Source organism: Scyliorhinus torazame, chromosome 13, assembly GCF_047496885.1.
Source record: "Scyliorhinus torazame isolate Kashiwa2021f chromosome 13, sScyTor2.1, whole genome shotgun sequence".
In the NCBI taxonomy this organism is placed as follows: domain Eukaryota; kingdom Metazoa; phylum Chordata; class Chondrichthyes; order Carcharhiniformes; family Scyliorhinidae; genus Scyliorhinus; species Scyliorhinus torazame.
In genome coordinates, this window is record NC_092719.1 from 196,793,190 (window position 1) to 196,820,455 (window position 27,266).

Below are 27,266 nucleotides of genomic sequence, written 5' to 3' on the forward strand. Positions count from 1 at the left end.
CCTTCTGCAGCGAGTGATGCGCCACATGACAGAAGGGTGGCTAAAAGGGCAGTGCCCCCAGTTTTATAATGTGCGAGATGATCTCACCAATATAGACGGGGTCCTTATGAAATCGCACAGGATCGTTATTCCGCACAGCGTGCGCCAGATGATTCTTCATCAACTACACGAAGGCCACTTGGGTGTCGAAAAATGCAGACGAAGGGCCCGGGAGGCGGTATATTGGCCGGGTATTAATGAAGACATAGCCAACATGGTGCTCAACTGCACAACCTGTCAGAGGTTTCAGCCGGCGCAACCTCCGGAAACACTTCTACCACACGAGATGGTGACGTCCCCCTGGGCGAAGGTGGGTGTTGACCTATTTCACGCGCTCGGCAGAGATTACATTGTTATTATAGACTACTTCTCCAACTACCCGGAAGTCATGCCTCTCCATGATCTGACGTCGTCCGCAGTCATTGGGGCCTGCAAGGAAACGTTTGCTCGCCATGGCATTCCAAGGACTGTCATGTCAGACAATGGACCTTGTTTTGCCAGCCGTGAATGGTCGTCCTTTGCCGCAGCATATGGTTTCACTCATGTGACATCCAGCCCTCTGCATCCACAATCGAACGGGAAGGCTGAAAAGGGTGTCCACATCGCCAAGCGGCTCCTGTGCAAGGCGGCTGCTGCCGGATCGGACTTTAACCTTGCCTTGCTGGCCTATCGATCGGCCCCGTTATCCACGGGCCTCTCGCCAGCGCAGCTACTAATGGGTCGCTCCCTCAGGACGACGGTACCTTCCGTCCTGGCACCGACAACAGACCATGAGGCGGTTCTTCGGAACATGCAACTGCAGCGTGATCGCCAGAAAGGTCGGTACGACACACGAGCGACGGACCTGCCCCCCCTGTCCTCCGGAGACAAAGTACGCGTCCATCAACCGTATGGTGGCTGGTCAGCACCGGCCGAAGTCCTCCGACAAGTGGCTCCCCGCTCGTTCCTGGTTCGCATGCCGGATGGTTCCGTGCGTCGCCGCAATCGGCGCGCCCTTCGCCGACTTCCACGCTCACAGCCACACAGCACGCACACGCCAGATCCTCAACAGGCTTCCGAGGATGACTTTGTGGAGCTGCCGCACATCACGCCCTTTCCATCGCCACCCATGGCCATGCCTGCACAGCAGCCGGTGGTTCTTGATCCACCCTTGAGGCGGTCAACCCGAATTCGTCGCAAGCCCATTAGACTGGACTTATAATACAGTTCATATGTTTAACAAGTTGCACAATTTTACATGATAACCTGTTGTTGTTTATCGTTCCAGATGTCGTCTGACTGGACAACTGTTCAAGTTTTTTTTTCTTCTTCTCTCGTTCGCATTTATGTTATGTTATGGTACAACTTGATTCATGTGACGCACCCGACATCGCCCCATGTACATAGTTCCGTCATATGCACATGCTGCACACGGCACACACACACACACTCTTAGATGCACTCACGTCACGATCATATTTATTACCACGTAGGCACATATCTTTGTAAAAAGGGGGGATGTCATGATATTCAAACACACACATCATGATGGACACACTAACAGGCAAATCAGAGTACACAACACCACAACCAATCACAGACAAGAACACCAACCACATAAAAAGCACGAGCACGACACCTGGTGGTCAGTAGGTCTGGGGAGAAGGGAACAAGAAAGAGCTGTTAAAACACCACAAGCAGGGAACCCCCCACGTGCAGAGTGCAAAGACCAAACTGTAAATAGTAAGTTTAAATAAAGAAGCGTTGTACCATATGCAACTGTGTTGGCTCATCTGTGTGTCAGAACACCCAACACCACACGCCCCGCAAGAAGATGTCAGACAGATCTTGCGGGGCTGCGGTGCCTGTGCCGCACGGAACTCGACGGGGCCGTTCTCGCCGCTTGTGAGAATCGCGGGAGGGCATCGGACCAGCGTTGCGGGAAAATTTGGCGACCCCGGCGATTCTCCCAACCGGCGCGGGAGTGGAGAATCGCGCCCAGGGATTGGGGTGAGTTGAGTATAGAGTGCTTTTGTGATTGGGAAGTGACTGAGCTGGGTTTGAGAATGATGCTAAATAAACAGGTGTGCTTGGACCTTCCAGTTATGGTTTATTCTCAATGATGGTCACCCTTTCTGACTAACTTATTTGGATTACGCTTTTAAAAAATACCCTCTGGACCACTTAATCTTGCAATCTATGTCAATGATTCTCTCTCAAAAAAAACCATTCACTCCAGTAACGTTGGATGTAGTGTAATAAGCAGAAACAGGAGGTGCAGACCACCATGAATGGTATATATTGAGGGACTCGTACACAAGAAGCTGCTGCACTTCATCCTGGGCTCCCTCAGGGGGAGGCGGCCGGAACCAATCCTCGGAGCTCCGGTTTCTGACCGGCCGTCAGAAAGTGAAGCTCAGGAAGGTGCGGGTTAGACATTTATCCAGATGAATCGCACCGGGAGGCGGAACTGGAGTCAGTGAGAAACGGCAGTCGATTGCAGCCAGTCTCCGGGAACCGCTGCCTGGTTAGAAACGCTCGGATGGGACCATTGGATCCAAGTCTACCCTCCCGGGAGCAACTGGAAAACTCTTCCCCCCCCACCCGCACATTGCTCTGCACCTTCCTGTGGCTCAAATATTTATCCAGCATTCCTCTTTCTAATTTGACTTTATAACTTTATCTGTGCTCACACTTTTTCAGGTTAGCATCTTTCCATTGTGTGTACATTTTTTTTAAACTTGGAAAGTGTATTCATTCACACTTATCCACATTAAATTGCATCTGCCACCTGTCTGCCAATTATTCTTTTTTTATGGAATCCCTACAGGGTGCAGAAGGAGGCAATTCGACCCATTGAGTCTGCACCGACCCTCTGAAAGAGCACTCTATCTAGATACACGCCCTCAACCTAACCCAGTAACCCCACTTAACCTTTTTTTTGGGAGACACTAAGGAGCAATTTAGCGTGGCCAATCCACCCAACCACATCTTTGGACTGTGGGAGGAAACCGGAGCACCCGGGTGTAAATTGCACAGACACTGGGAGAACAAAAAACTCCACAGTTAGCCAAGGCTGGAATTGAATCCAGGTTCCCGGTGCTGTGAGGCAGCAGTGCTAGCCACTGTGCCACCCATTCCTTCTGGAGTCTTCTACAGTCTTCACTGTTTACCTGCCAACATCTTTTCATGGGCACATTTTCTGCATGCACACTTATTTGTATTACTGGAAAGGATTAAAATTTGCTTTTTTATACTGATTTCACATGCAACCTTGGCTCTTAAAGTGCCTTACAACCAGTAGAGTAGGTAAGTATATCAACCAATTTAAACACAGCATGGTCCCACATGGTGACAATGACCAGACCACCTGTTTTAGTGATGTTCAATGAGGAATATAGATTACCCCAGCACTAACATCTGTGGTGTTCCACTTTCCATCTGGCAAAACCCATTAACCTTTTTGATGCTTGATGGATCAGAAACATTCATTTTTGTACCATATGCTGGTATTTCTGTTACAGACCTCATTAAAACATTTAAAATCCATGTATGTATCCAATCAATTAACTCTCCAAAGAACTCTTATTAGATTCAGCAAACATAATTTACCTTTAATCTGTGTTGGCTGAAATGAATTCCTGTTTCTAAAACAGCATTAATCCCTAACAAGAGTTATGTATTTTTCCCACATCTGAAACATCTCTTCATTCCAACCTTAAACAGAAATATTAAATTGATTATTTAGATTTTGGCAAAAATTGCACATCTAGCCAGGACTAAAATAAATGATTAGGGCCTTTACTATTTCCTGTCTGAGCTCCATCAACACCCAGTGGTGCATGCCATCCGGGATGAGTAACTTATTCTGGCTTGGTTTTTGCTAACTTTAGAATAAATTTATTTCTATAATTTATCTGTAACATAGGTTCTGCTTGTAGCATTGAGTCTGTTAGGCTAATAGTTATACAGTCAAACATGTTACGAGGATAAAACATTGAATAGCATCTGGGTCACTTGCATTGCCTACCAATGAGATTAATCTGGTTCCTGCCAGTAATGCTGTGGGGATAACACTGATCTACATAAGCAAACGGAGGAATAGGAAGCCCAAGTAATTTTGCTAATATTTAACGATGCTGTAGATTGTCATTGTTTATGGCAAATTCTCCACAACTGAACTTTTATTAAAATTCAGGACTTTATTGGCCTCTTTGTTTGTAGAATCTAGTTATATTTAGAATCAAAGAATGATACAGCACTGAGAGTTACCATTTTACTCAACCTACCTATGCTGGCTCTTTGGTAAATCTCTCCAATTAGTCCCACTCCCCTATTTAAGGCAGATGAAGGCATAACTTAGGGTGATTTGTGCTTTGTCTGGAAGACATAAGAAAGGTTCTGAGAATATAATGCCGCCCTATGAGCTTCAACTGCGGTTGAGTTTTTCTTTCTAAAATAGAATACCCAATTATTTTTTTTCCCCAATTAAGGGGCAATTTAGCGTGGCCAATTCACCTACCCTGCACATCTTTTTGGATTGTGGGGGTGAGACCCACGCAGACAAGGTGCGAACGTGCAAACTCGACACGGACAGTGACCCGGAGCCGGGATCGAAGTCGGGTGCTCGATGCCGTGAGGCAGCAGTGCTAACCCCTGTGCCACTGTGCTGACCCTGCTGCGGTTGAGTTGTTCATGTAGTTGTGGTTTCACTTCAGGATGAATCACATAAGGAAACAAATCTGGACAGGAAATATGACTCGGACAGCAGTCATGCATGGACACTCCTGTTTTTCCATAAGAAGACTTGTGACTGACTCAGCATTACACCTCTCTAGTCCAGTGTCCTGGTGAGTGAGTAAATAATTTATTTCCCAGTATTTTATTTTATCCAGGCACAGTTTAATACTTAGCAATGTATGGGTAACATTCCAACCATTATTAGACAAGGGAATGCAAACTGATGTCTTTAGTGTATTGTCAGAGAATCACAATAATGTGCAAAACTGAGCTCATACGCAGAGGGGCATTTTAAACAGTGGAATTGTCGAAGAACAGCAGAGCAGGGATGTACACTGGTGTTGTATTAGTCTTGCAATGACAAAACCCAAGTTTCATACCGTGTCTCAAATGATAGTGGACCTCCCCATGGGAAGTTTCCCATTGTATAGTGGGTGGATAGGGAGGATGGGAAAGGGTAAGTTCTTGGCAGCTTGATCAAAAAGCACCATTAACTATATTAGAGTGTTAATTCATCTTATGAGGATAATAAGTAGGAACCTATAAGGGATAAAATGCAGGCAGTGTTGTGAGCGGAGGGACGGCTGGATTAGAATTTGAAAAACTGACACAGGTAGAACTGGAGCTGGGAATTCCAGAGGGACAGATGATTCTGGATTTAGAAGTCGAGAGAGGAGTGAAAAGAGTACAGTTGCTTTATATTTCATTCTATATCCCTGTTTCTTTTTAGGTATGATATACAGCTAAAGGAACAGATACAGAAACGTGGGCAGCATTTGAAAAAAGACAAAGCTGTTAATATCCTCCGGGATCCAGGTATCCCAGTGCTCCAGAAACTGACCAGAGACAACCTCCTGGACATGCTAGCAACCAGTGTGGTGTACCAGGAAAGTGAGTGACAATTTCAGTCAAATCAACTCCACCTTTTTTGAGGTTAAAGAAAAGCTGTGTGCAGCATACTCGTAGGGCTGTAAATCTATACCTGCATTAGGACCTGTGACAAATTGTGTGCCCTTTGTGTGTCCAGGAGTCTCATCTATGCTGCCTCTGGTTAAATGCTATGTTGTCGGTCACTACTGTTTTATGTGAGTATGTGGGTCAGATACCATAAGGTGTCTGTGGAACTTTACTCCAGTAAGTAGTCAATACCTTCAACTCGGTACAGCAAAGGAATGTAACTTTCAGCATCCACTGTCAATATTCAGTATTCCCAGGTTAGTGATCTCTTGGACAGGCTAGATAGAGAGTTCTGTTACTTTGATATAATAAATGTGCCTCTCAGCCCAGCTTCTGAAGTATTGTTACAATCTCAGCTGATTTTAATGCTGGACAAGTCAGATAGAGTGGAACCTGGCTTGATAGATCCTATTTTTCTTTCTGTTCATAGAGGAAAGTTACCGAACAAATTCACAAGAGTCGTCTGATGAACTTTTTAAAAAATAAATTTTTTAAATTGGGTTTTTGAACAAAGTATATTTACCGTTATGTACACAGGATAAGAAACATATATATATATATATATACACACATATATAGAAGAGAAGGGCACACCCAAACATGCCAAAGAAAAGAAAATAATAAATAGTAAAAAAAATACAATAAAAAAAGTAAAATAGGGTAACTGGTAGGGTATTGTGCACCAGCTCAACAGCAGCAACTCTGTACAACTGGCAAAATTATTTACAACACATAAGTAGGCGACTGTTTGCGGGAGGGAGGGAGGCGGGGGTGGAGACTGGAGAGGTAAATATACATTTGGGTGCCGGAGAGACAATTACAGTGGGCAATACTCGAATGGGTTTGGTGTTGTTGTCGCTTGCTTCTCCCGGACGGATCTCGCTGCCGTCTCTCGCTCACCGCCACTTCTGCCGTTCCGCCTGTCTTTCGTCTTCATTCTCCTCGTTCCCTACTCCTGGAGATGCCCTGTTCATTATTGTATCCCGTGCCTTCCTTCCGGCTCTCATTTCCCTGCCTCCCCCACCTCCCTGATTCTCCTCTCTTGTTCCCCGTCTCTTCCCTCTCCCCTCCCCTCCCCCCCCTCCCGTGGTTCGCCTTTCTTTACTCGTAGGCTTAGCTGTCCCCCCCCCCCCCCTGCTTTCCTGTCGTCTCCCCCCCCCCCCCCCCCCCCCCCCCCAATGCCCCGGCTACTCCTCCCTGATTCTTGGCTACCTGGCTATTCTTCCTCTCGTTCGTTGGCCACAAACAGGTCCTGGAACAATTGGGTGAATGGCTCCCACGTTCTGTGGAAGCCGTCGTCTGACACTCGGATGGCGAATTTGATTTTCTCCATTTGGAGAGATTCCGAGAGGTCGGACAGCCAGTCTGCAGATTTGGGCGGTGCTGCGACCGCCAGCCGAACAGGATTCTATGGCAGGCGATCAGGGAGGCAAAGGCAAGCGCGTCCGCCCGCCTCTCTGATGAACTTTAAACACAAAGAATAAGAAATGTCTTAAACAAGAAAAATGAACTATGCTACAACAGACGGTTTGGAAATATCTCAATACAAACACAAGAAAATAATTCAATTATTCAATATTCCTTCACCCCAGCTGTACCTTCGCAGACACACACAAATTTGGAAAGATAAACCATTTGACCATATCTAGCTTATAGTCTAATATTCAGGGTATGTCTATGCTACATGTGAATAAACAGGTGAACTGTCGTCAAACACACCAAACTCCAAAGTAAATGATCAATGTGGCTCAAGCAGATTCTATGAATTTCTCAACAACCTATCAATACACTTGTTACACAGAGCGCCAACCAGTCTCACTGAAATTCTGTCTTTTCCATGAGGGATTCCAACCTCCACGTTTAAAGGACTCGTCTCGGATTTCTCTCCAAAGGTTGCTCCCACTTGGATTGCTGCTTTGGCCGTGCCAGGCAGGGAGAAGTTCCAAAAGGCCCGCAGTAAGGAGTCACCAACCTTTGACTGTCTTCTCAGATCTTCAAGTCTTCTCTCAAGTCCATTTTCCTTCAGGTCTGCTCCCTGCAGCTCTGTCTTTAATTTTGGAGTTCACTTCGCTGCCCCTTTCTCCAAACTTTACTTACCAGGATCTGTTTCTGATATCTGTCCTTGTCCCTTACCTGGGACTGTCTTATGGGGTCCTCTATCTAATCCCTGTCTTTGTCCCTGCCTGAGACCTTCTCCTGGGATCACATTCTGTTCCAATCTCTGGTTTGGAACCTTTTTCTTAGTCTGGGACCTTCTCCCTGTTCTCCTCCCAGTGCCTTACTCCTTGGGGGACACTTTCTGCAATGGTGCACATCTGACCTGCTGTTTTCACGGCGTTTGACTTCTTTTCATCTGTGCATGGGCGCAGAGCTGGCTTCTAGACTGAAGAACAGAAAAACATTAACTACTCATCTGTAGCCACCTCCTAACCGCCACAGGGCTGGAAGTTCCGAGACCCACTGCAAACTAGCTCCGAACTGCAACTGTTGATTCAAAACCAAGGTAAGTATCTGATTTTGTCACAGTATTGTCACTACTGCAGCAGTACAACCATTTTCACACCGGATCAAAAAAAAATTAAGGTGCAGCATGTTTTTTGTTTCTTTGATTTGACCAAAATAATGAAGGTTTTAAAAATCATCTTAATTTGAGACATTGTCTCGGAGACCCCAGTAACTATTTTTATGTAGAAGAAATATGAGATCCCAGTTATTTACTAAAGACTTAAGCCACAAGATTCCATAGCTTAAAACAAAAGTATTTTTACTGTACAAGAATCATCAAAGCAAATACATTTAAAAAGTATATTTATTGAAGTTTTACATAATAAAATAGCAAATATCAACCATTATTGAAGTTTTACAAAATAAAATAGCAAATAATCAACCAACAAAAACGCAAGAGTGCAAAAACAAAATTTACAAGCAAATCTAAAACAAAAACACATAATTAAACTTAAACACTAACTAAACCCCCTAATAGCTGATGGTGTCTAGATCCTTAAAAAAGAAAATAAACGGTGGCCATTTCAGACAGAACCTCCCCGCTGACCCCCGATAGCGAATTTAATTTTCTCTAAGTGTAGGAATGACATTAAATCGCCCAACCAAGCAGAAGCACTGGTGGAATGGGAGACCTCGAATGAAGCAATATTCATCTCTGATCTATCAGCGAGGCAAAGGTGACAACGTCTGCCCCTACCCCAGAGTGAAATGGCAGTGAATCTGAAACCCCAAATGTAGCTACCAATGGACATGGATTTAAATCCACCCGGAGTATCTGATAAATGCTAAAAAAGGAACCCAGAAGCTGGCAGGTTTGGGGCAGGAATAAAACATGTGCGTATGGTTAGCTGGGGCAAGTGAACAATGATCACGTCTGTCTTCTATGTTGAGAAAAAGCCCATTCATCCTTGCCTTAGTCAAGTGTGTCCTGTGTAACACCTGGAACTGAATTAAGCTCAACCAGGCACGTGAGGAGGTAGAGTTGACCCTGTAAAGAGCCTCCCTCCAAGCCTCATTAATAAGTGTAGGACCCAGCTCACACTCCCATCTCACCCTCAACCTGTTTAGTGGGCGGTATCTGACAAGAGACTATAGCCATATAGGTACGATATAGACCCCTCGCCAGACTGAGCCAAGGATAAAATCCTCTTCAGCAAGGAGGAAGGTCCGAGGACCCGGGTTACTGTCTGTGTGGAGTTTGCACATTCTCCCCGAGTCTGCGTGGGTCTCACCCCCACAACCGAAAAAGATGTGCAGGGTAGGTGAATTGGCCACACTAAATTACCCCTTAATTGGGGGAAAAAAAGAATTGAGTACTCTAAATCTATTTTTTTTAAAAGCAAGGAGGAAGGTGGAGCCAAAGGTAAGGAGGAGAAAACCTACGAGAAAAGCCACAAACCTAAATATATCGAAAAAGGCTAGTGTTGGGCAGCTGCAATTTGTTAGCCAGCTGCCTAAACTGGCAAACCACCCTTCTACAAATAGGTTCCCAAAATTAAAATTATATTTGGGGGGGGCAAGGTTCCAACAGGAGCTCTGGCACCTTAGCGAGCAGCCTAACGTTCGTCTTTAAAAGCAAGATGGATCGGTATGAATTGCATTTGTCCCTCTTAAGGAGAAAGGAAATAGAGGCTTGAGTGAGAGTTGGAGGCAATAAACTCCGATACAGGGAGTCAATAAACATACCCAATATCAAGGGTATGAACTGTTCCGAGAACGTCTTGTAAAACCCGACTGGAAAGCTGTCCAGGCCCGGGTCCTTGCCAGACTGCATCAGTTCAATACATTTTTTAATCTCATCGGGGCGTAACATAAGAACATAAGAACTAGGAGCAGGAGTAGGCCATCTGGCCCTTCGAGCCTGCTCCGCCATTCAATGAGATCATGGCTGACCTTTTGTGGACTCAGCTCCACTTTCCGGCCCGAACACCATAACCCTTAATCCCTTTATTCTTCAAAAAACTATCTATCTTTACCTTAAAAAGATAGTAACGGGGAGTCCAACTCACAGCTCTTACCCACATCAACAGTTGGGATGGGCGGACCATCCAGGAAGTCAGACATGATCGATTTACATGCAGGGGGCTCTGACTTATCCCGGTCGCAGTAATAGGATTTAAAAGCCGGAGGTTGCTGCCCGTTTTGAGTATCCGAGAGATCTCATTGGAGGCCGCTTGCCGTTTGAGTTGGTGAGCCAGAAGACGACTGGCCTTCTCCCTGTACTCATAAAACGTACCCCTGGAGAGCTATAACTGACGTACATCCTTGTTAGTGGACAGTAAACAAAGCAAAGAATATATATCATATACTCTAACATCCAGAATTAACATGAGTTAAACATGAATTAACAGGCAAATTCTTGGATGAATATAAACTATAAATTGCACTTTAAGTAGCCGATTACGAATTGGTTCAGCAGTTCACTCAGAGTTTGGTGATCACGCTCCGTCTTTAAGTCCTTCAAACTCTGTCTTTCTCGCAAAGAATTTCACCTCCTCTCCTCCTCCTAGGAATTGGTCTGATCTCCAGCCAACAGCAGCACACAACCAACCCGAGTTCCAATGACACAGTCTTCACCAAAAATGGCGTCCATCTACAGAATTTACTAAACCTGGTCTGGTGGCGGTAGGCCCACCAATGTTATCTTCAAGTAATAGAAAAAGCTGCAGAAGCTTATGCTCAGCTTCTGGATTTAGCCTCTTCAGCCTGCTTGTACTGCACCAGTGGACTCAACTGCTAATAGCTCAGCTTGGACTGATCTGTGCCCGTTTATATCTTTTAAACAGGGTCAGTTTTACCAGAACATTTTAGTGTCCAAACCTCAGTTTGTTTTGTTCCCTTAGCAAATGAGAGGTTCAGTTCTCTTTCTAAGTCTCCCTTTCACTTTCCCATTTCAATTCAGTTGCTGTTTTAGTTGGGGTCTGTCTCAAAAAAATAAAAATTAAGTTTATAAATACTGATTATTTCATACAATTTACAGAAATAGTTGTTTTGCCTGAGACTAGTATGAAAGAGAGAGGCCAAGTTATTCATTTCAATTCAGACATCTTAGGGATGCGTTTTGATGATGTGATCAATTGGCAGTTATTGCTTTGTTATTTCAAAGTGCTTAGTCCCAGTCACTAATGTATTTATTGACTTGTCTTGTTCAAATCAGAGAATCTTGTCGAAAGTCTTGAAAGAAAAACAACGTCTGATAGCTTCTGTAGATGAGAAAGAAAAGTAACTGTTACACAAGAATTTTACTTGCATTATAGTTTGTGAAGTAATCAAATTTTCCACTAATTTGAGTTGTGTTACTTTACATTTACTCTGTTATGATTTAATAAAGATTAATTGGCACTAAAAAACCTGACATGGTGATTCTACAGAAGTTAAGACGAGACCCTCAGATGATGAAACTGTGAGCAAGACCTGAACAACATTATTCATTCTCGGGGTGTGAGCAATTTCTTCAAAGCCAATGTTTATTGTTCATTCCTAAATGCCCTTGAGAAGGTGCTTGTGAGTGGTTTGGTACAAGTGAGTGGCTTGCTCGACCATTTCTGAGGGAAGGAAAGAGTCAACCACATTGTTGTGGGTCTGGAGTCACATATAGTACAGACGAGGTAAGGACAGCAGGTTTCCTTCCCTATAGGGCATTAGTGAATCAGGTGGATTTTTACAACATACAAAACGTACGAATTAGGAGCAGGAGTAGGCCACTCAGCCCCTCCAGCCTGCTCCGCCATTCAGTAAGATCACTGCTGATTTGACTGTAACTTCCTGCCAGGAAACCCTTTATTTTGAAACAGTGACAACATTCTGATAATTTCATGCACACCGTTACTGAGACCAACACTTTATTCCAGATTTATTTAATTGACTAAATTCTAATTCCTCCAGTTGTCATAGTGGGATTTGAACTTGGATTACTAATGTAACATCACCATCTTGCTACCATTTCCATATGGTAAGTGGCAAGTGACATTTGAGCCACATAACTGGCAAGCAACAATCATCTCCAATGAAAGAGAATCTAATCAGCTCTCCTGGACATTCAGTGGCATTACCATCGATCCCCCACCATCAATATATTTGGAGGTTACCCATGACTAAGAACTTAAATGGACCAGCCACATATATATTGTGGCACGAGGGCGGTTTTGAAGTTGGATACTCTATTTCAAGTGAGTAACCTGCTGAGCTCACTGAAGCCCCACCACTTACAAGGCACAAATCAGGAATTTGATGGAATCTTCTCCACTTGCGTAGATGTGTACAGCTCCTACAGTAGCATCAAAGTCAAAGCAGCCCGCTTGATCAACATCCCACCCACCACCTTCAATTTTAACTCCCTCTGCTGCTGGCACACAATACCTGCAGTCGTGTACCATCAAACGATGCATTGCACCAACTCATCAAGACTTCTAGCACCCCTTCCAGACCTGTAACTGCTGCCACTTAGGACAAGGTCAGGTGGCGCAAGATCAACACCTACCCTTTGCTCTTAAGTCACACACCATTCTGATTTTGAACTAAATCACAGTTCTTCATCATTTTCCCTGCATGACAGAGCTGTGGGAGTAACTTCACCACATAGACTGCAGCAGTTCAATAAGGTAACTCACTACCACTTTATCAAGGGCAGTTCAGGCTGGACAATGAATGCCGGCCTTACCAGTAATATCCATATTTCACGAATGAATAAATAAAAACAAAAAATGATTTGGATTGGTGCAATCCATTTGAACCACTGTGGTTAAAGTGCAGTATGGAAAGATTTGCCATCTAATTAACATTATGAACATTGGGAATATACAAAAAGAGTTAATAATTTATTACATTTTTGTGCAGTGACTTTGTCCTTTCACATCTATGTCTTGCTATGCTGAAAGTTCACAGGTATAGAAACACAAGTATTTACTGAAGAGATTTGACTGCTCCAGAAGAGTAGGGATAAATGTTTGTTTGATGCATGTTCTGTAAGTCATGTGAAGCATTTTAAAGAACTTGAGATACATTAACGTTGAGAGTTTGCAGGCTTAATTTCTTTGCCGTTATTCCCTTCAGCCAATTTCAGATCAAGGTTTCCGTTCCATGTAAATAGTTTTATTAAGCAATGAAGATGTGTTCTCCATGTTTCTGTGTCGTTGTGTTCAGAGGCATGGCTGATAGCATTTCCCTTAATGTATTGTGTGTGTTACCGAATAAGCTGATTCCTAACTTAATGTTTGCTTCTCTACCAGATCCTCTGATCGGCATCAATAAACCTCCAGGGCTTCCCATTACAGGTAACAATGTGCATATTCCTGAGTTGAAGTGTTTGTCATCTTTCCAATCTCCTATTTGAACCAGATTAAAAATAACACTCCAGTATGGATTATATCAGGTATTGGGGTTCTAAAAATTGCAGGATGTATCTTCAGATCAGCCCTTACCTTCACAGTGAAGCTCTGATCTAAAAATTGCTGCCATACAGTGGCATTGAATAAGGGCTCAGTACCTCGCCACGGAGAAAGGAAAAACTAGATGTAGAGTTACTTGCTGCCAAGCTCTCCTTATGCAGCTCTTGGTGGATAGTTACAGAACACCCCTGATTAATTTCTGGAAATAACTATCCAGCTTTCCTCTTAACTGAGCATTGGTAAAATGATAAAGGGAGAAAATGACAGCATAATTAGTGTTCTAATTGCAATGTGTGGGAGGATGCGAGTTTGAATTTCTATTCTGCTCTGCTCCTGGGTGAAGAAAACCATTCAGAATAATTCACTGAGGCAATAGCTCATGCCGACCAGGAGACAATGATAAAGGGCTATGTTCAGATTGACGGAACCATAGAGTGCACTTGTGACGTGTATGTGTCCATACGCTGGGTCAGGACAGTTAGCCTCAGCAGTGATTCTTCTGTTTAACACTCACTGACGATGCTCACACAAAAATAACCATACTCTGTGAAAGGAGTACTGTAGGATAACTCTGCACCATGGAAACAGACACTGGGAAGAAGTTGATACCTTTAGGAGGGGCAGGGAGAAGTGAACATTGGAAAGCAGAAAAAAAGATGTATAAAATATCACTTTATTTTCTAGCACATAATTACAAGCTTAGCTGGCTTGGGCCCACACTATTCTGATTGTTAGATTCAAACTCGTACACTCAAACCGTAGTGATATTGCACACGTTTCAGGTGTAATGTGCTGCTACAGAATTGCAATTTTGAGCCAGGGTTATGTTCCTTTTCCTGTGCTGAGCAATTGGTTTTACGAGCAGTGATATTATTCAAGTAGCTCGAAACACTAATTTTATAAAAGAACATGGACAATACAACACGGGAACAGGCCCTTCGGCCCTCCAAGGCTGTACCGGTCATGATACCAACCTTTTCCGAAACCCTCAGCACTTCCTTATGCCGTATCCCTCCATACCCATCCTATCCATGTGTTTGTCAAGATGCCTTTTGAATGCCACGAATGTATCTGCTTCCACAAACTCCCCTGGCAACGCATTCCAGGCCTCACCACCCTCTGCGTAAAAAACCTGCCTCGCACATCTCCTCTAAACTTTGCCCCACCGACCTTAAACCTATGCCCCCTGGTGACTGACCTCTCCACCCTGGGAAAGAGTGCCTGCCCATCCACTCTATCCATGCCCCTCATAACCTTGTAGTCTTCTATCAGGTCGCCCCTCAACCTCTGTCTTTCTTTTTTTAAAAAAAATATTTTTTATTCTCCTCCTTTTTCACATTTTCTCCCAAATTTACACCCACCAACAATAAACAATAATCAGTAGCAAATATGTCAATCCCCATATCAATAACAACGATCCCATCCTCCCACCAAACCCCAAACATTAGCCCGCATGTTCACATAAACAAATGACAAAAAGGAATTAGGGATCACCCATAGTCACCATTAACACACACAGTCCCCCTCCCCCCAACCCTCCCTCCCCATTTCCCAACCAATGTTCGATGTTATCCAGTTCTTGAAAGCGCATAATGAATAATGCCCATGAATTGTAGAACCCCTCCATCCTTCCCCTCAGTTCAAACTTAACCTTCTCAAGAGTCAAGAATTCCCAAGAGTCAAGAATTACAATAGGTCCCCCCCGCCACGCCAGGGTACAGGGTGGAGAGTTTCTCTCCAACCCATCAAGATCCGCCTTCGGGCGATCAACGAGGCGAAGGCTACAACATCTGCCTCTGCACCCGTTTCCAACCCTGGCTGGTCTGACATGCCGAATATGGCCTCCCGGGGCCCGGGTCTAGTTTCACGAGCACCACTTTAGAAATTACCCTAAAAACCTCCTTCCAGTAATCCTCTAGCTTTGGACAGGACCAAAACATATGAACGTGTTTACCCCCCCCCCCCCCCCCCCCCCCCCCCCCCCCCCCCACCACACACACACACACACACACACACACACAATGTTCACACACATCTTCTACTCCTCCAAAGAATCGGCTCATCCTTGCCCTCGTGAGGTGTGCTCTGTATACCACCTTCAGCTGTATCAACCCCAACTTCGCCCACGAGGTGGAGGCATTCACTCTCCGGGGCACCTCACACCAGAACCCCTCCTCCATATCCTCTCCCAACTCTTCCTCCCTCTTTGCTTTAATCCCTTCCAGTGGTGCCTTCTCCTCTTCCAAAATAGCTCTGTAAACTGCTGACACTACCCCCTTCTCCAGTCCCCCTGTCGTAGGCACCTCCTCCAGCAATGTGGAGGCCGGTTCCTCCGGGAAGTTCTGTATCTCCTTTCTGGCAAGATCTCGAACCTGCATGTATCTAAACATTTCCCCCTGCTCCAGCCCATACTTCGCTTCCAGCTCCATCAAACCTGCAAACCGACCCCTAAGAAACAAATCTTTCAGTGTCTTAATTCCCTTCTCCTCCCATTTCCGAAAATATCCATCCCACTTCCCTGGCTCAAATCTGTGGTTCCCCCGAATCAGCATTTCCCATGACCCTGCCCCCAACCCGAAGTGTTGGCGAAACTGCCTCCAAATTCTCAATGAAGCTATTATTACCGGACTCCCTGAGTATTTCCCCGGGGACATCCCCAGTTACCTAAAGTCCCTGCCCTACGGAATGGCAACCCCCCCCCCCCCCCCCCCCCCCCCACTCCTGCCCCCACCCCCGGCTGAGACACCACAAAATACTCACTCTTGTCTAGATTTAGTTTGTACCCCGAGAAAGACCCAAACACTCAAAGCAGCTCCAATATTCCCCCTATCGACACACTCGGTTCCGAAATGCATAACAGCAAGTCACCGGCATATAAGGACACCCTATGCTCTATCCCCCAACCTCTGTCTTTCTAATGAACACAGTCCGAGTCTATTCAGCCTCTCCACATAGCTGACACCCTTCAGACCAGGCAACATCCTGGTAAACCTTCTCTGCACCCTCTCCAAAGCCTCCACATCCTTCTGGTAGTATGGTGACCAGAATTGTGCGCAATATTCCAAGTGCGGCCGTACCAAGGTTCTGTACAACTGTAGCACGACTTGGCAGTTTTTATACTCGATGCAGGTCCACGGTCCTAAATGAAAGGCAAGCATTCTGTAAGCTTTCTTGACTAACTTGTCCACTTGTGTTGCCACCTTCAAAGTTCTGTGGACCTGCACGCCCAGATCTCTCTGACTTTCTATATTCCTAAACGTTTTGCCATTGACAGTATATTTCCCCTCTATGTTAGACCTGCCAAAATGCATTACCTCACATTTGTTCGGATTAAGCTTCATTTGCCATTTCTCTGCTCAAGTCTCCAAACTATCTATGTCCTGCTGTATCCTCTGACAATCCTCAACACTATCTGCCACTCCACCAACCTTGGTGTCATCCGCGAACTTACTAATTAGACCAGCTACATCTTCCTCCAAATTGTTTATGTATACTACAAACAATAGTTTCAATAGAATCTTGTAAAGACAAGTATGAATATTATGGAAGCTAGTTGTACATGGGCAGCTATTGGAAGGGAAATGTTTTATTTTTTGTTGGAAGAAGAGTGCTAGAATCCTTTGTGTAGAAAATGGTAAGGGACTTTTTGACAACTGTGTATGTGGGTCAAGGGAAAGAGTGGGAGGGATAGAGGTTGGTATTAATCCTTTGTTCACCACTTAAAAGAAAATACTAAGAGGACTTGACTTGCTAGTATTGCTATTAGAGAAAGTGGGTAGATTGAATGCTCTTCAGAAACTGAGTCAGAACTCTCCCACCGAGAGTACTGCAAAGAAGCTGGGGTCAGACACTCCTCGCCCCACACATACACAAACAGGGACCTTGATGATCTCTCTCTGATGGCATCACAGGGAAACCTCTTGCAATCCTTTCAGTTTAAGTGTAATTTCTGGAGTGTTTTTGCAGTGTTTTGCAGCTGTGGGTCCATTACAGGTGGAGCTAGGAGAATTTATAATGGAGAATCGGGAATTGGCTGAGAAACAAAACATTGTGTCTGTCTTCACGGAAGAAAATACAGAAAATCTCCCAGAAATATTAGGGAGCCAAGGCACTAATCAAAATGAAGAACGACAATAAATTAGTATTGACAAAGAGATAATACTCAAAAAAAAAAATTAGATTGAATATTGTTAAATCCCCTGGACCAGCTGAACTACATCCCAGAGTGTTGAAGGAGGTGGCGATAAAGATAGCGGATGCATTGGTAGCTATCTTCCAAAATACTATAGATGGAAAGGCTCCCGCAGACTTGGAAAGTAGCAAATGTTAACCCCACTATTTAAGAAGAGAGAGGGAAAATGGAGAACTACAGACCTATTAGTTTAATGTCAGTGGGGAAAATGTTAGAATCTGTTATAAGGGATGTGACAACAGGACACTTAGAAAATAATGATATGAATGGGCAGAATCAACTTGATTTTTGAAAGGGAAATTATGCTTGTCAAACCTGTTGGAATTTTTTGAGGATGTTATTTGTAACTTAGATAAAAGAGAACCAGTGGGTGTGATATATTTGGATCTTTCGAAAGGTTTTCAATAAGGTCCCACATGGGAGGTTACTAAGCAAAATTAAAGCACATGGGATTGGGGGTAATATATTGGTATGGATTGAAAATGGGTTAACAGGCAGAAAACAGAAAGTCAGAATAAACACGTCATTCTCAAGATAGCAGGCTGTTATAGTAGGACACCGCAAGGATCAATGCTGGGCCCACAGCTGTTCACATTCTATATGAATGATTTAGATGTGGGGACCAAATGTAATATTTCCAAATTTGCTGATGAGACTAAACTAGTTGGGAATGTAAGTTGTGAGGAGGATGCAAGGAGGCTTCAAGGGGATTTGGACAGGCTAAATGAAGAAAATGAACATGGCAGATGGATTATAATGTGAATAAGAATGAAGTTATCCACTTTGGTCGAAAAAACAGAAAGGCAACAGATCCCTTAAATGATGAGATGTTGGGAAGTGTTAATGTCCAAAGGTACCTGGCTATTCTTGTTCATGGGTCACTAAAAGCTAACATGTAGGTGCAGCAAATAATGAGGAAGGCAAATGGCATGTTGGCCTTCATCACAAGGGGATTTGAGTACAGGGGTAAAGATGTCTTGCTGCAATTATACAGAGCCTTGGTGGGATCACACCTCGAGTGGTGTGTATAGTTTTGGTCTCGTATTCTAGGGAAGGATATATTTGCCACAGCGGGAGTACAAAGGAGATTCACCAGACTAATCCTTGGGATGTTGGGATTGTCTTAAGAACAGAGATTTAGGAAACTGGGCCTGCATTCTCTAGAATTGCAAAGAATGAAAGGTGATCTCATTGAAATTTACAAAATTCTTTCAGGGCTAGAGATGCAGACAGGATGTTTCCTTTGACTGCATTAGAACCAGGGATACAGTCTCATAATAAGGAACAGGCCATTTAAGACTGAGGTGAGGAATTTCTCCACTCGGAGGCTGTTGAATCTTTTAAATTCTGTACCTCCGAGGGCTGTAGAAGTTCAATCATTCAGTATGTTCAAAACAAAGGGCAAGATTTCTGGATACCAATGACATCAAAGAAAATGGGGATAGTTGTGGGGGGGGGAATGGCTTTGAGTTAGATGATCAGCAGTGATCTGTTTGTGGTGGAGCAGGCTTGGTGGGCCGAATAGCCTACCCCGTTCCTATGTTACTCCCTTTCCATTTGCTAAATGAATAAATAGATGGAACATGAGCAGCAATGGACCATGACATTTTAGTGTTGTGACAGCTCCAACCAAACTACAAAAGCTGATTAGTTACGGCTGACTGAATGAGAATCATTGCTTAGAAGAGGCAAATCATTTTTTATTTTTTTTAAATGTCCGTCAGGTAAAGAAGACCTCTGTTTGACCTCACTGCTTCCAGAACTTCAGCAGCGATTGAATCTTTCGAAAGAACTCCACATTGTAAAAGCAAGTAACAGGTAAGTGGCTTCATTGTGAAATCCTGACAATTCTTCGTTAGGAAGTATTGTGAATCTAGGGCAGCATGGTTGCGCAATAGTACTGGTCCTATACTGTACTCAAAACACATTACAGCCAAACCTAGTCAGAACAAAGCAAATAGTGGAGTAATGATATTGCAGTATACTGATTATAGCAACATGTATTCAATGGCACCAGTGATATAGAGGTGATAGCTTCAAGTCAACCTTTACAACACAAATTTTGAAGCGCAATTCCAGACTGTTCTCACAGATCAAGATATTCCCTGGAAGTAATCCTGACATTCAGAAGACTATTATATGTTGACATACATGTAAGACGACAACTTAGATAAAGTCTCATTGCTACAAGATCCAACTTACCTTATTGGTGAGTGGGGGTCAGGAATCCAAATGCCACAGACCTCGGGGGTTTCTGCACATGCGTGGACTGGGAGCAGGCGGTGTTTACGCAATCTGGAGTTTTGTAGTCCCAGAACGGGCCCAGTGCACCTCCATAAAAAGAAAATGGTGCAAAAACTCCAATCAGGTGACCGAGGAGCAGGTACCATAGTCAAAGAAGAGTACCAGACAGGGGACAAAGAGGGGACAGGGACAGGTCCCAGTTTAACAAGAGAGCAGAGAAAGAGGCTCCAAACAGGAATGGGTCTGTGAGTGGCAGACCATGTAGCAAGGACTTGGGAGAATCCCTGGAAATTGAAGAAGGCAGCAGAAGATTGGTGGCTTTGTGTTGCAGGCAGTTGTGGAAAAGATAGCCCTTTGGAGCAGTGATGTTCTGTTGTAAATTGTTTTATCTTTCTGACCTTGTACAATAAAGCTTATTTAGTTTGTTCAAAAACCATGGAACCTTGCGGCTTTATTCTCTTTATTAGCAAGTGTCTTGAATCTCAAACTTTGTGTACTTGCTTATCGGTCCCGAACTAGGTAATACCAAAATCCTGGCCCAGGATCATAACATAAATTGGGACTCTTGTGGAATTTCAAATCCACCGACAGATATTGCAGAGTCCTGCTACTTGCTGAGGTTAAGGCTGATTAAATTTACACAATGAATTTTACTGTACCAATTAAACTTCAGAATGGCTTTGCCAGTTGCCACAACCTTTCTGGAGAGGGGAAGATGTATCCTGAATGATTTGCAACTAGTAACCAAGCTATGCTAATTGCATTAGCAGAAGAGATTTGGGGGGGAGATTTGTTAGTGCTCTTTGGGGGGGTTTAAACTAATGCAGCAGGGGCATGGGAACCTGGATTGTAGTTTTAGGGTAAGGGAGAATGGGAGTATAGAGGTCAGGAGCACAGATTTGACGTCGCAGGAGGGGGCCAGTGTTCAGGTAGGTGGTTTGAAGTGTGTCTACTTCAATGCCAGGAGTATACGAAACAAGGTAGGGGAACTGGCAGCATGGGTTGGTAGCTGGGACTTCGATGTTGTGGCCATTTCGGAGACATGGATAGAGCAGGGACAGGAATGGATGTTGCAGGTTCCGGGGTTTAGGTGTTTTAGTAAGCTCAGAGAAGGAGGCAAAAGAGGGGGAGGTGTGGCGCTGCTAGTCAAGAGCAGTATTACGGTGGCGGAGAGGATGCTAGATGGGGACTCTTCTTCCGAGGTAGAATGGGCTGAAGTTAGAAACAGGAAAGGAGAGGTCACCCTGTTGGGAGTTTTTTATAGGCCTCCTAATAGTTCTAGGGATGTAGAGGAAAGGATGGCGAAGATGATTCTGGATAAGAGCGAAAGTAACAGGGTAGTTATTATGGGAGACTTTAACTTTCAAAATATTGACTGGAAAAGATATAGTTCGAGTACAATAGATGGGTCGTTTTTTGTACAGTGTGTGCAGGAGGGTTTCCTGAAACAATATGTTGACAGGCCAACAAGAGGCGAGGCCACGTTGGATTTGGTTTTGGGTAATGAACCAGGCCAGGTGTTGGATTTGGAGGTAGGAAAGCACTTTGGGGACAGTGACCACAATTCGGTGACGTTTACGTTAATGATGGAAAGGGATAAGTATACACCGCAGGGCAAGAGTTATAGCTGGGGGAAGGGCAATTATGATGCCATTAGACGTGACTTGGGGGGGATAAGGTGGAGAAGTAGGCTGCAAGTGTTGGGCACACTGGATAAGTGGGGCTTGTTCAAGGATCAGCTACTGCGTGTTCTTGATAAGTATGTACCGGTCAGGCAGGGAGGAAGGCGTCGAGCGAGGGAACCGTGGTTTACCAAGGAAGTGGAATCTCTTGTTTAGAGGAAGAAGGAGGCCTATGTGAAGATGAGGTGTGAAGTTTCGGTTGGGGCGATGGAGAGTTACAAGGTAGCGAGGAAGGATCTAAAGAGAGAGCTAAGATGAGCAAGGAGGGGACATGAGAAGTATTTGGCAGGAAGGATCAAGGAAAACCCAAAAGCTTTCTATAGGTATGTCAGGAATAAGCGAATGACTAGGGAAAGAGTAGGACCAGTCAAGGACAGGGATGGGAAATTGTGTGTGGAGTCTGAAGAGATAGGCGAGATACTAAATGAATATTTTTCGTCAGTATTCACTCAGGAAAAAGATAATGTTGTGGAGGAGAATGCTGAGCCCCAGGCTAATCGAATAGATGGCATTGAGGTACGTAGGGAAGAGGTGTTGGCAATTCTGGACAGGCTGAAAATAGATAAGTCCCCGGGACCTGATGGGATTTATCCTAGGATTCTCTGGGAAGCCAGGGAAGAGATTGCTGGACCTTTGGCTTTGATTTTTATGTCATCATTGGCTACAGGAATAGTGCCAGAGGACTGGAGGACAGCAAATGTGGTCCCTTTGTTCAAAAAGGGGAGCAGACACAACCCCGGCAACTATAGACCGGTGAGCCTCACGTCTGTAGTGGGTAAAGTCTTGGAGGGGATTATAAGAGACAAGATTTATAATCATCTAGATAGGAATAATATGATCAGGGATAGTCAGCATGGCTTTGTGAAGGGTAGGTCATGCCTCACAAACCTTATTGAGTTCTTTGAGAAGGTGACTGAACAGGTAGATGAGGGTAGAGCAGTTGATGTGGTGAATATGGATTTCAGCAAAGCGTTTGATAAGGTTCCCCACGGTAGGCTATTGCAGAAAATACGGAGGCTGGGGATTGAGGGTGATTTAGAGATGTGGATCAGAAATTGGCTAGCTGAAAGAAGACAGAGGGTGGTAGTTGATGGGAAATGTTCAGAATGGAGTACAGTCACAAGTGGAGTACCACAAGGATCTGTTCTGGGGCCGTTGCTGTTTGTCATTTTTATCAATGACCTAGAGGAAGGCGCAGAAGGGTGGGTGAGTAAATTTGCAGACGATACTAAAGTCGGTGGTGTTGTCGATAGTGTGGAAGGATGTAGCAGGTTACAGAGGGATATAGATAAGCTGTAGAGCTGGGCTGAGAGGTGGCAAATGGAGTTTAATGTAGAGAAGTGTGAGGTGATTCACTTTGGAAGGAATAACAGGAATGCGGAATATTTGGCTAATGGTAAAGTTCTTGAAAGTGTGGATGAGCAGAGGGATCTAGGTGTCCATGTACACAGATCCCTGAAAGTTGCCACCCAGGTTGATAGGGTTGTGAAGAAGGCCTATGGAGTGTTGGCCTTTATTGGTAGAGGGATTGAGTTCCGGAGTCGGGAGGTCATGTTGCAGCTGTACAGAACTCTGGTACGGCCGCATTTGGAGTATTGCGTACAGTTCTGGTCACCGCATTATAGGAAGGACGTGGAGGCTTTGGAGCGGGTGCAGAGGAGATTTACCAGGATGTTGCCTGGTATGGAGGGAAAATCTTATGAGGAAAGGCTGATGGACTTGAGGTTGTTTTCATTGGAGAGAAGAAGGTTAAGAGGAGACTTAATAGAGGCATACAAAATGATCAGGGGGTTGGATAGGGTGGACAGTGAGAGCCTTCTCCCGCGGATGGAAATGGCTGGCACGAGGGGACATAACTTTAAACTGAGGGGTAATAGATATAGGACAGAGGTCAGAGGTAGGTTCTTTACGCAAAGAGTAGTGAGGCCGTGGAATGCCCTACCTGCTACAGTAGTGAACTCGCCAACATTGAGGGCATTTAAAGGTTTATTGGATAAACATATGGATGATAATGGCATAGTGTAGGTTAGATGGCTTTTGTTTCGGTGCAACATCGTGGGCCGAAGGGCCTGTACTGCGCTGTATTGTTCCATGTTCTATGTTCTAAGAGTTAGAGTTGAGAGCAGGGGCTAAGAAAGCAGATGTAATTCAGGTAATTGATCAGTATCTGGGACAGGAGGAAGGAAAAGTTAATCCAGCTAGAACTTCAGTTGAGTTGGCTAGAAGTGAATTGCAGATGAAGCAACTTGAGATAGAAAAGAAAATGAAAAATCTTGAAAAAGAAAGAAGCGAAGAATAGCAATTCAAAAGCTTGAGTTTCAAAGAAAGAAAGAAATCAGACCGCATGAACTGGCTCAAGAAAAGCTTCGGTTACTGGATGAAGAGAGTTGGTAGTTCGGATGAGGAATCAAGTCACACTCTCAAGTTTTGATACAACAAAGCGATTGGATAGTGCCTAAACTCATTAAAGACAGTGTTGAGAGATAATTTATCTTGTTTGTAAAGGTGGCCACAAAGCCAAAGTGGGTAAAGGACACATTTACTCTAATTTTACTAAGTGTTTTGGCTGGCAAGGCTATGGATGTATATTCTACCCTTTTGGACGAACAATCCTCAGATTATGAGGTTGTTAAAACTGCGGTACTTGATGCTTACGAGTCTGTCCCTGTCATGATAGGGAGATATTAGGAACTTGGGTCCAGAAATGGGGTCCAAGATGTAGCAGTCAATTTTAGGTAAAAATGTCTGCTAGCAGCAGAGTCAGAGGGATACGCCCATAGCCTGAGTTACGTTGTCCCATTCAGAGTTAACCTCGTTAGTGGGAATACACAGATTTCCCGGTTCAGCCAGGGATCCACTCAAGATCCATTGTCATTAATGGATAATCTTTATTATTGTCAAGTAGGCTTACATTAACACTGCAATGAAGTTACTGTGAAAATCCCTTAGTCGCCACACTCTGGCGCCTGTTCGGGTACACTTAGGGAGAATTCAGAATGTCCAATTCACCTAACAAGCATGTCTTTCAGGACTTGCGGGAGGAAACCGGAGCACCCGGAAGAAACCCACGCAAACACAGAACGTACAAATTCCGCACCAACAGTGACCCAATCCAGGAATTGAACCCTGGTGCTGTGAAGCAACAGTGCTAACCCCTGTGCTACCGTGCTGCCCTGTGAGGCAGATCAGTCATTAATATTAATGGTGGCTGATGTTATGATTTGTGTTCCATCTGGTTTGATGAAACAAAAGGTATCAATAGGGGTCTTTAAGGGACTTAGAAACCTGCTCCCTGGTGTGAAGTCAATTTACGAAGTGACTTAATGAACAGAATTGTTGTGGTGGAAATTGTTTTCAGTTTACCTAAATGGAAGGGTCATGATTTGGCAGGTTTGAACTGAGAGTTCTGAGAGATCCTCTTGAGGTGAGCGAAACGGATGCTGCAGGCGTATCATTCTGGACTGTTCCCCAAGCTCATAATGCTAGGCAGAATGAGGTGGAAAAACAACTAACCCAGGACCAAGAAAGGTGATTCTGAGAAATGCAAGAATGTCAAAGGCTGTATGAGCAATTAGGCTCTGCTAAGGATTTTTTAAGCGTACCTTCTCACACACCTTTTCCCTTTGGGGAATAGTGGAAAAGGATTCCCAAGCTTTTTATCAGCCCGCTGAACTGTATTCTAAATTCTCCTTACCTGGTCGACAAGTCTTGGCGTTGGCCTGAACCCGGAGCTTCTGACCCAGAGGTAGGGTCGCTCGCACTGTGCCACAAGACCTCCTGCTAAGATAAAACCGATCAGCATACCGAACCAACTTTCATGCACAAAAGATGAGTTTGCTGATGAGCAGCGAGAGGTGGTGAGAATGCTGGAGTGTCGGTCACAGGGAGTGGAACACTTAAATGAGGTCCTGAAATGTCTAATTGATAAACTGGTAGAAGCATATTCAGCAGAGATAAATCTTCAATGAAAACTTGATGAACTTAAAGTATCAGATATCTCTACCTATGGTGAAAAGCACCTTGAACATGAACAGGAATTGCTGATGATTGGTTGAATGCAGAATTAAAAACCAAGACTGATGAACTGTTGGAATTTCAGCATGAAAAGAGCAATGAACCTCTTGAACTTCGATGCATTCTGGAGAATAAGAAGGATGAGCTACACAGTTTTGAAGAGCACGTCCGAACTTTAAAAGCATGTAAGAAAATTAGAAGAAACAGATTGAGGATCTAATGAGTGAATGGAGAAGTCTTGAGGAGCAGTCAGCAACCATGGAAGAAAGATTGCAAAATGAGCTTAATGCCCCAGCTGAAGTTGTTGAAAGGCAATTGAAATGACCAAAACAGTTGTTGACCTGAACGAAAAGATTAACAAGCTTGGAAAAGAATTGGAAAATAAGAGAACAAACAAATATTTGGATTAATTTGTGAAAGAAGTAGCGATTAAGATTCCATTTTCCAAACCTCAACAAGAAGAATACGAAGATGTGCAAAAAGAAGGCTGTGGGACATCTCTTGGATAAGCTCGAAAATGACGACTACAGCGAAGAAAACTCCCTCAGTTCAGGTTTTTTCATCTGGGGCGAAATTCTCCGGTATCGGCGCGATGTCCGCCAACTGGCGCCCAAAACGGCGCAAATCAGTTGGGCATCACGCCGCCCCAAAAGTGCGGAATGCTCCGCATCTTGGGGGGCCGAACCCCAACCTTACAGGGCTAGGCCGGCGCTGGACGAATTTCCGCCCTGCCAGCTGGCGGAAAAGGCCTTTGGTGCCCCGCCAGCTGGCACAGAAATGACATCTCCGGGCGGCGCATGGGCGGGAACGTTAGCGGCTGCTGACGGCATTCCCGCGCATGCGCAGTGGAGGGAGTCTCTTCCGCCTCCGCCATGGTGAAGGCTGAAGGGAAAGAGTGCCCCCACGGCACAGGCCCGCCCGCGGATCGGTGGGCCCCGATCGCGGGCCAGGCCACCGTGGGGGCACCCCCCGGGGCCTTATCGCCCCGCGCCCCCCCCCCCCCAGGACCCCGGAGCCCGCCCGCGCCGCCTTGTCCTGCCGGTAAGGTAGGTGGTTTAATCTACGCCGGCGGAACAGGCATTTTTGCGGCAGGACTTCGGCCCATCCGGGCCGTAGAATCGCAGGGGGGGCAACGCCAACCGGCGTGGCGTGATTCCCGCCCCCGCCGAATATCCGGTGCCAGAGAATTCAGCAACCGGCGGGGGCGGGGTTCACGCCAGCCCCCGGCGATTCTCCGACCCGGCGGGGGGGTCGGAGAATCTCGCCCAGGGTGTTGATCAGACAATGAAATGACAAAGTCTGTTGTTGAAGAAGATAATTTTGAAGCTGCTTTTCAAACAGACATGCATATTTTCCTTTGAAACTTAAGAGGACCCATTGAAGGCTTGTTTCCATCAACAGAGGGAAAGAGTAAGAAAAATCCCATGTTCTTCTGGATTAATGTTGAAAAACCTATGATAAAATCATTTGTAAATATTGAGTGAATAATATATATCTACATGTGAAGAATATTATTGGTTTGCAATT

The 27,266-nt window shown here is 44.7% G+C and overlaps 1 protein-coding gene across 1 annotated transcript in view; it reads left to right on the top strand.

Moving 5' to 3' along the window:
• The first annotated feature begins 2,413 nt into the window (after positions 1-2,413).
• LOC140388495 (mitochondrial mRNA pseudouridine synthase RPUSD3-like) overlaps positions 2,414-27,266 on the top strand; it is a 34,880-nt gene continuing 10,027 nt past the window's right edge. The window contains exons 1-5 of the mRNA XM_072472778.1: positions 2,414-2,721; positions 4,737-4,868; positions 5,489-5,649; positions 13,449-13,493; positions 19,524-19,617. Coding sequence (XP_072328879.1) covers positions 4,738-4,868; positions 5,489-5,649; positions 13,449-13,493; positions 19,524-19,617 — 431 coding nt within the window. The 5' untranslated portion in view covers positions 2,414-2,721; position 4,737. The remainder of the gene's footprint in view (positions 2,722-4,736; positions 4,869-5,488; positions 5,650-13,448; positions 13,494-19,523; positions 19,618-27,266) is intronic.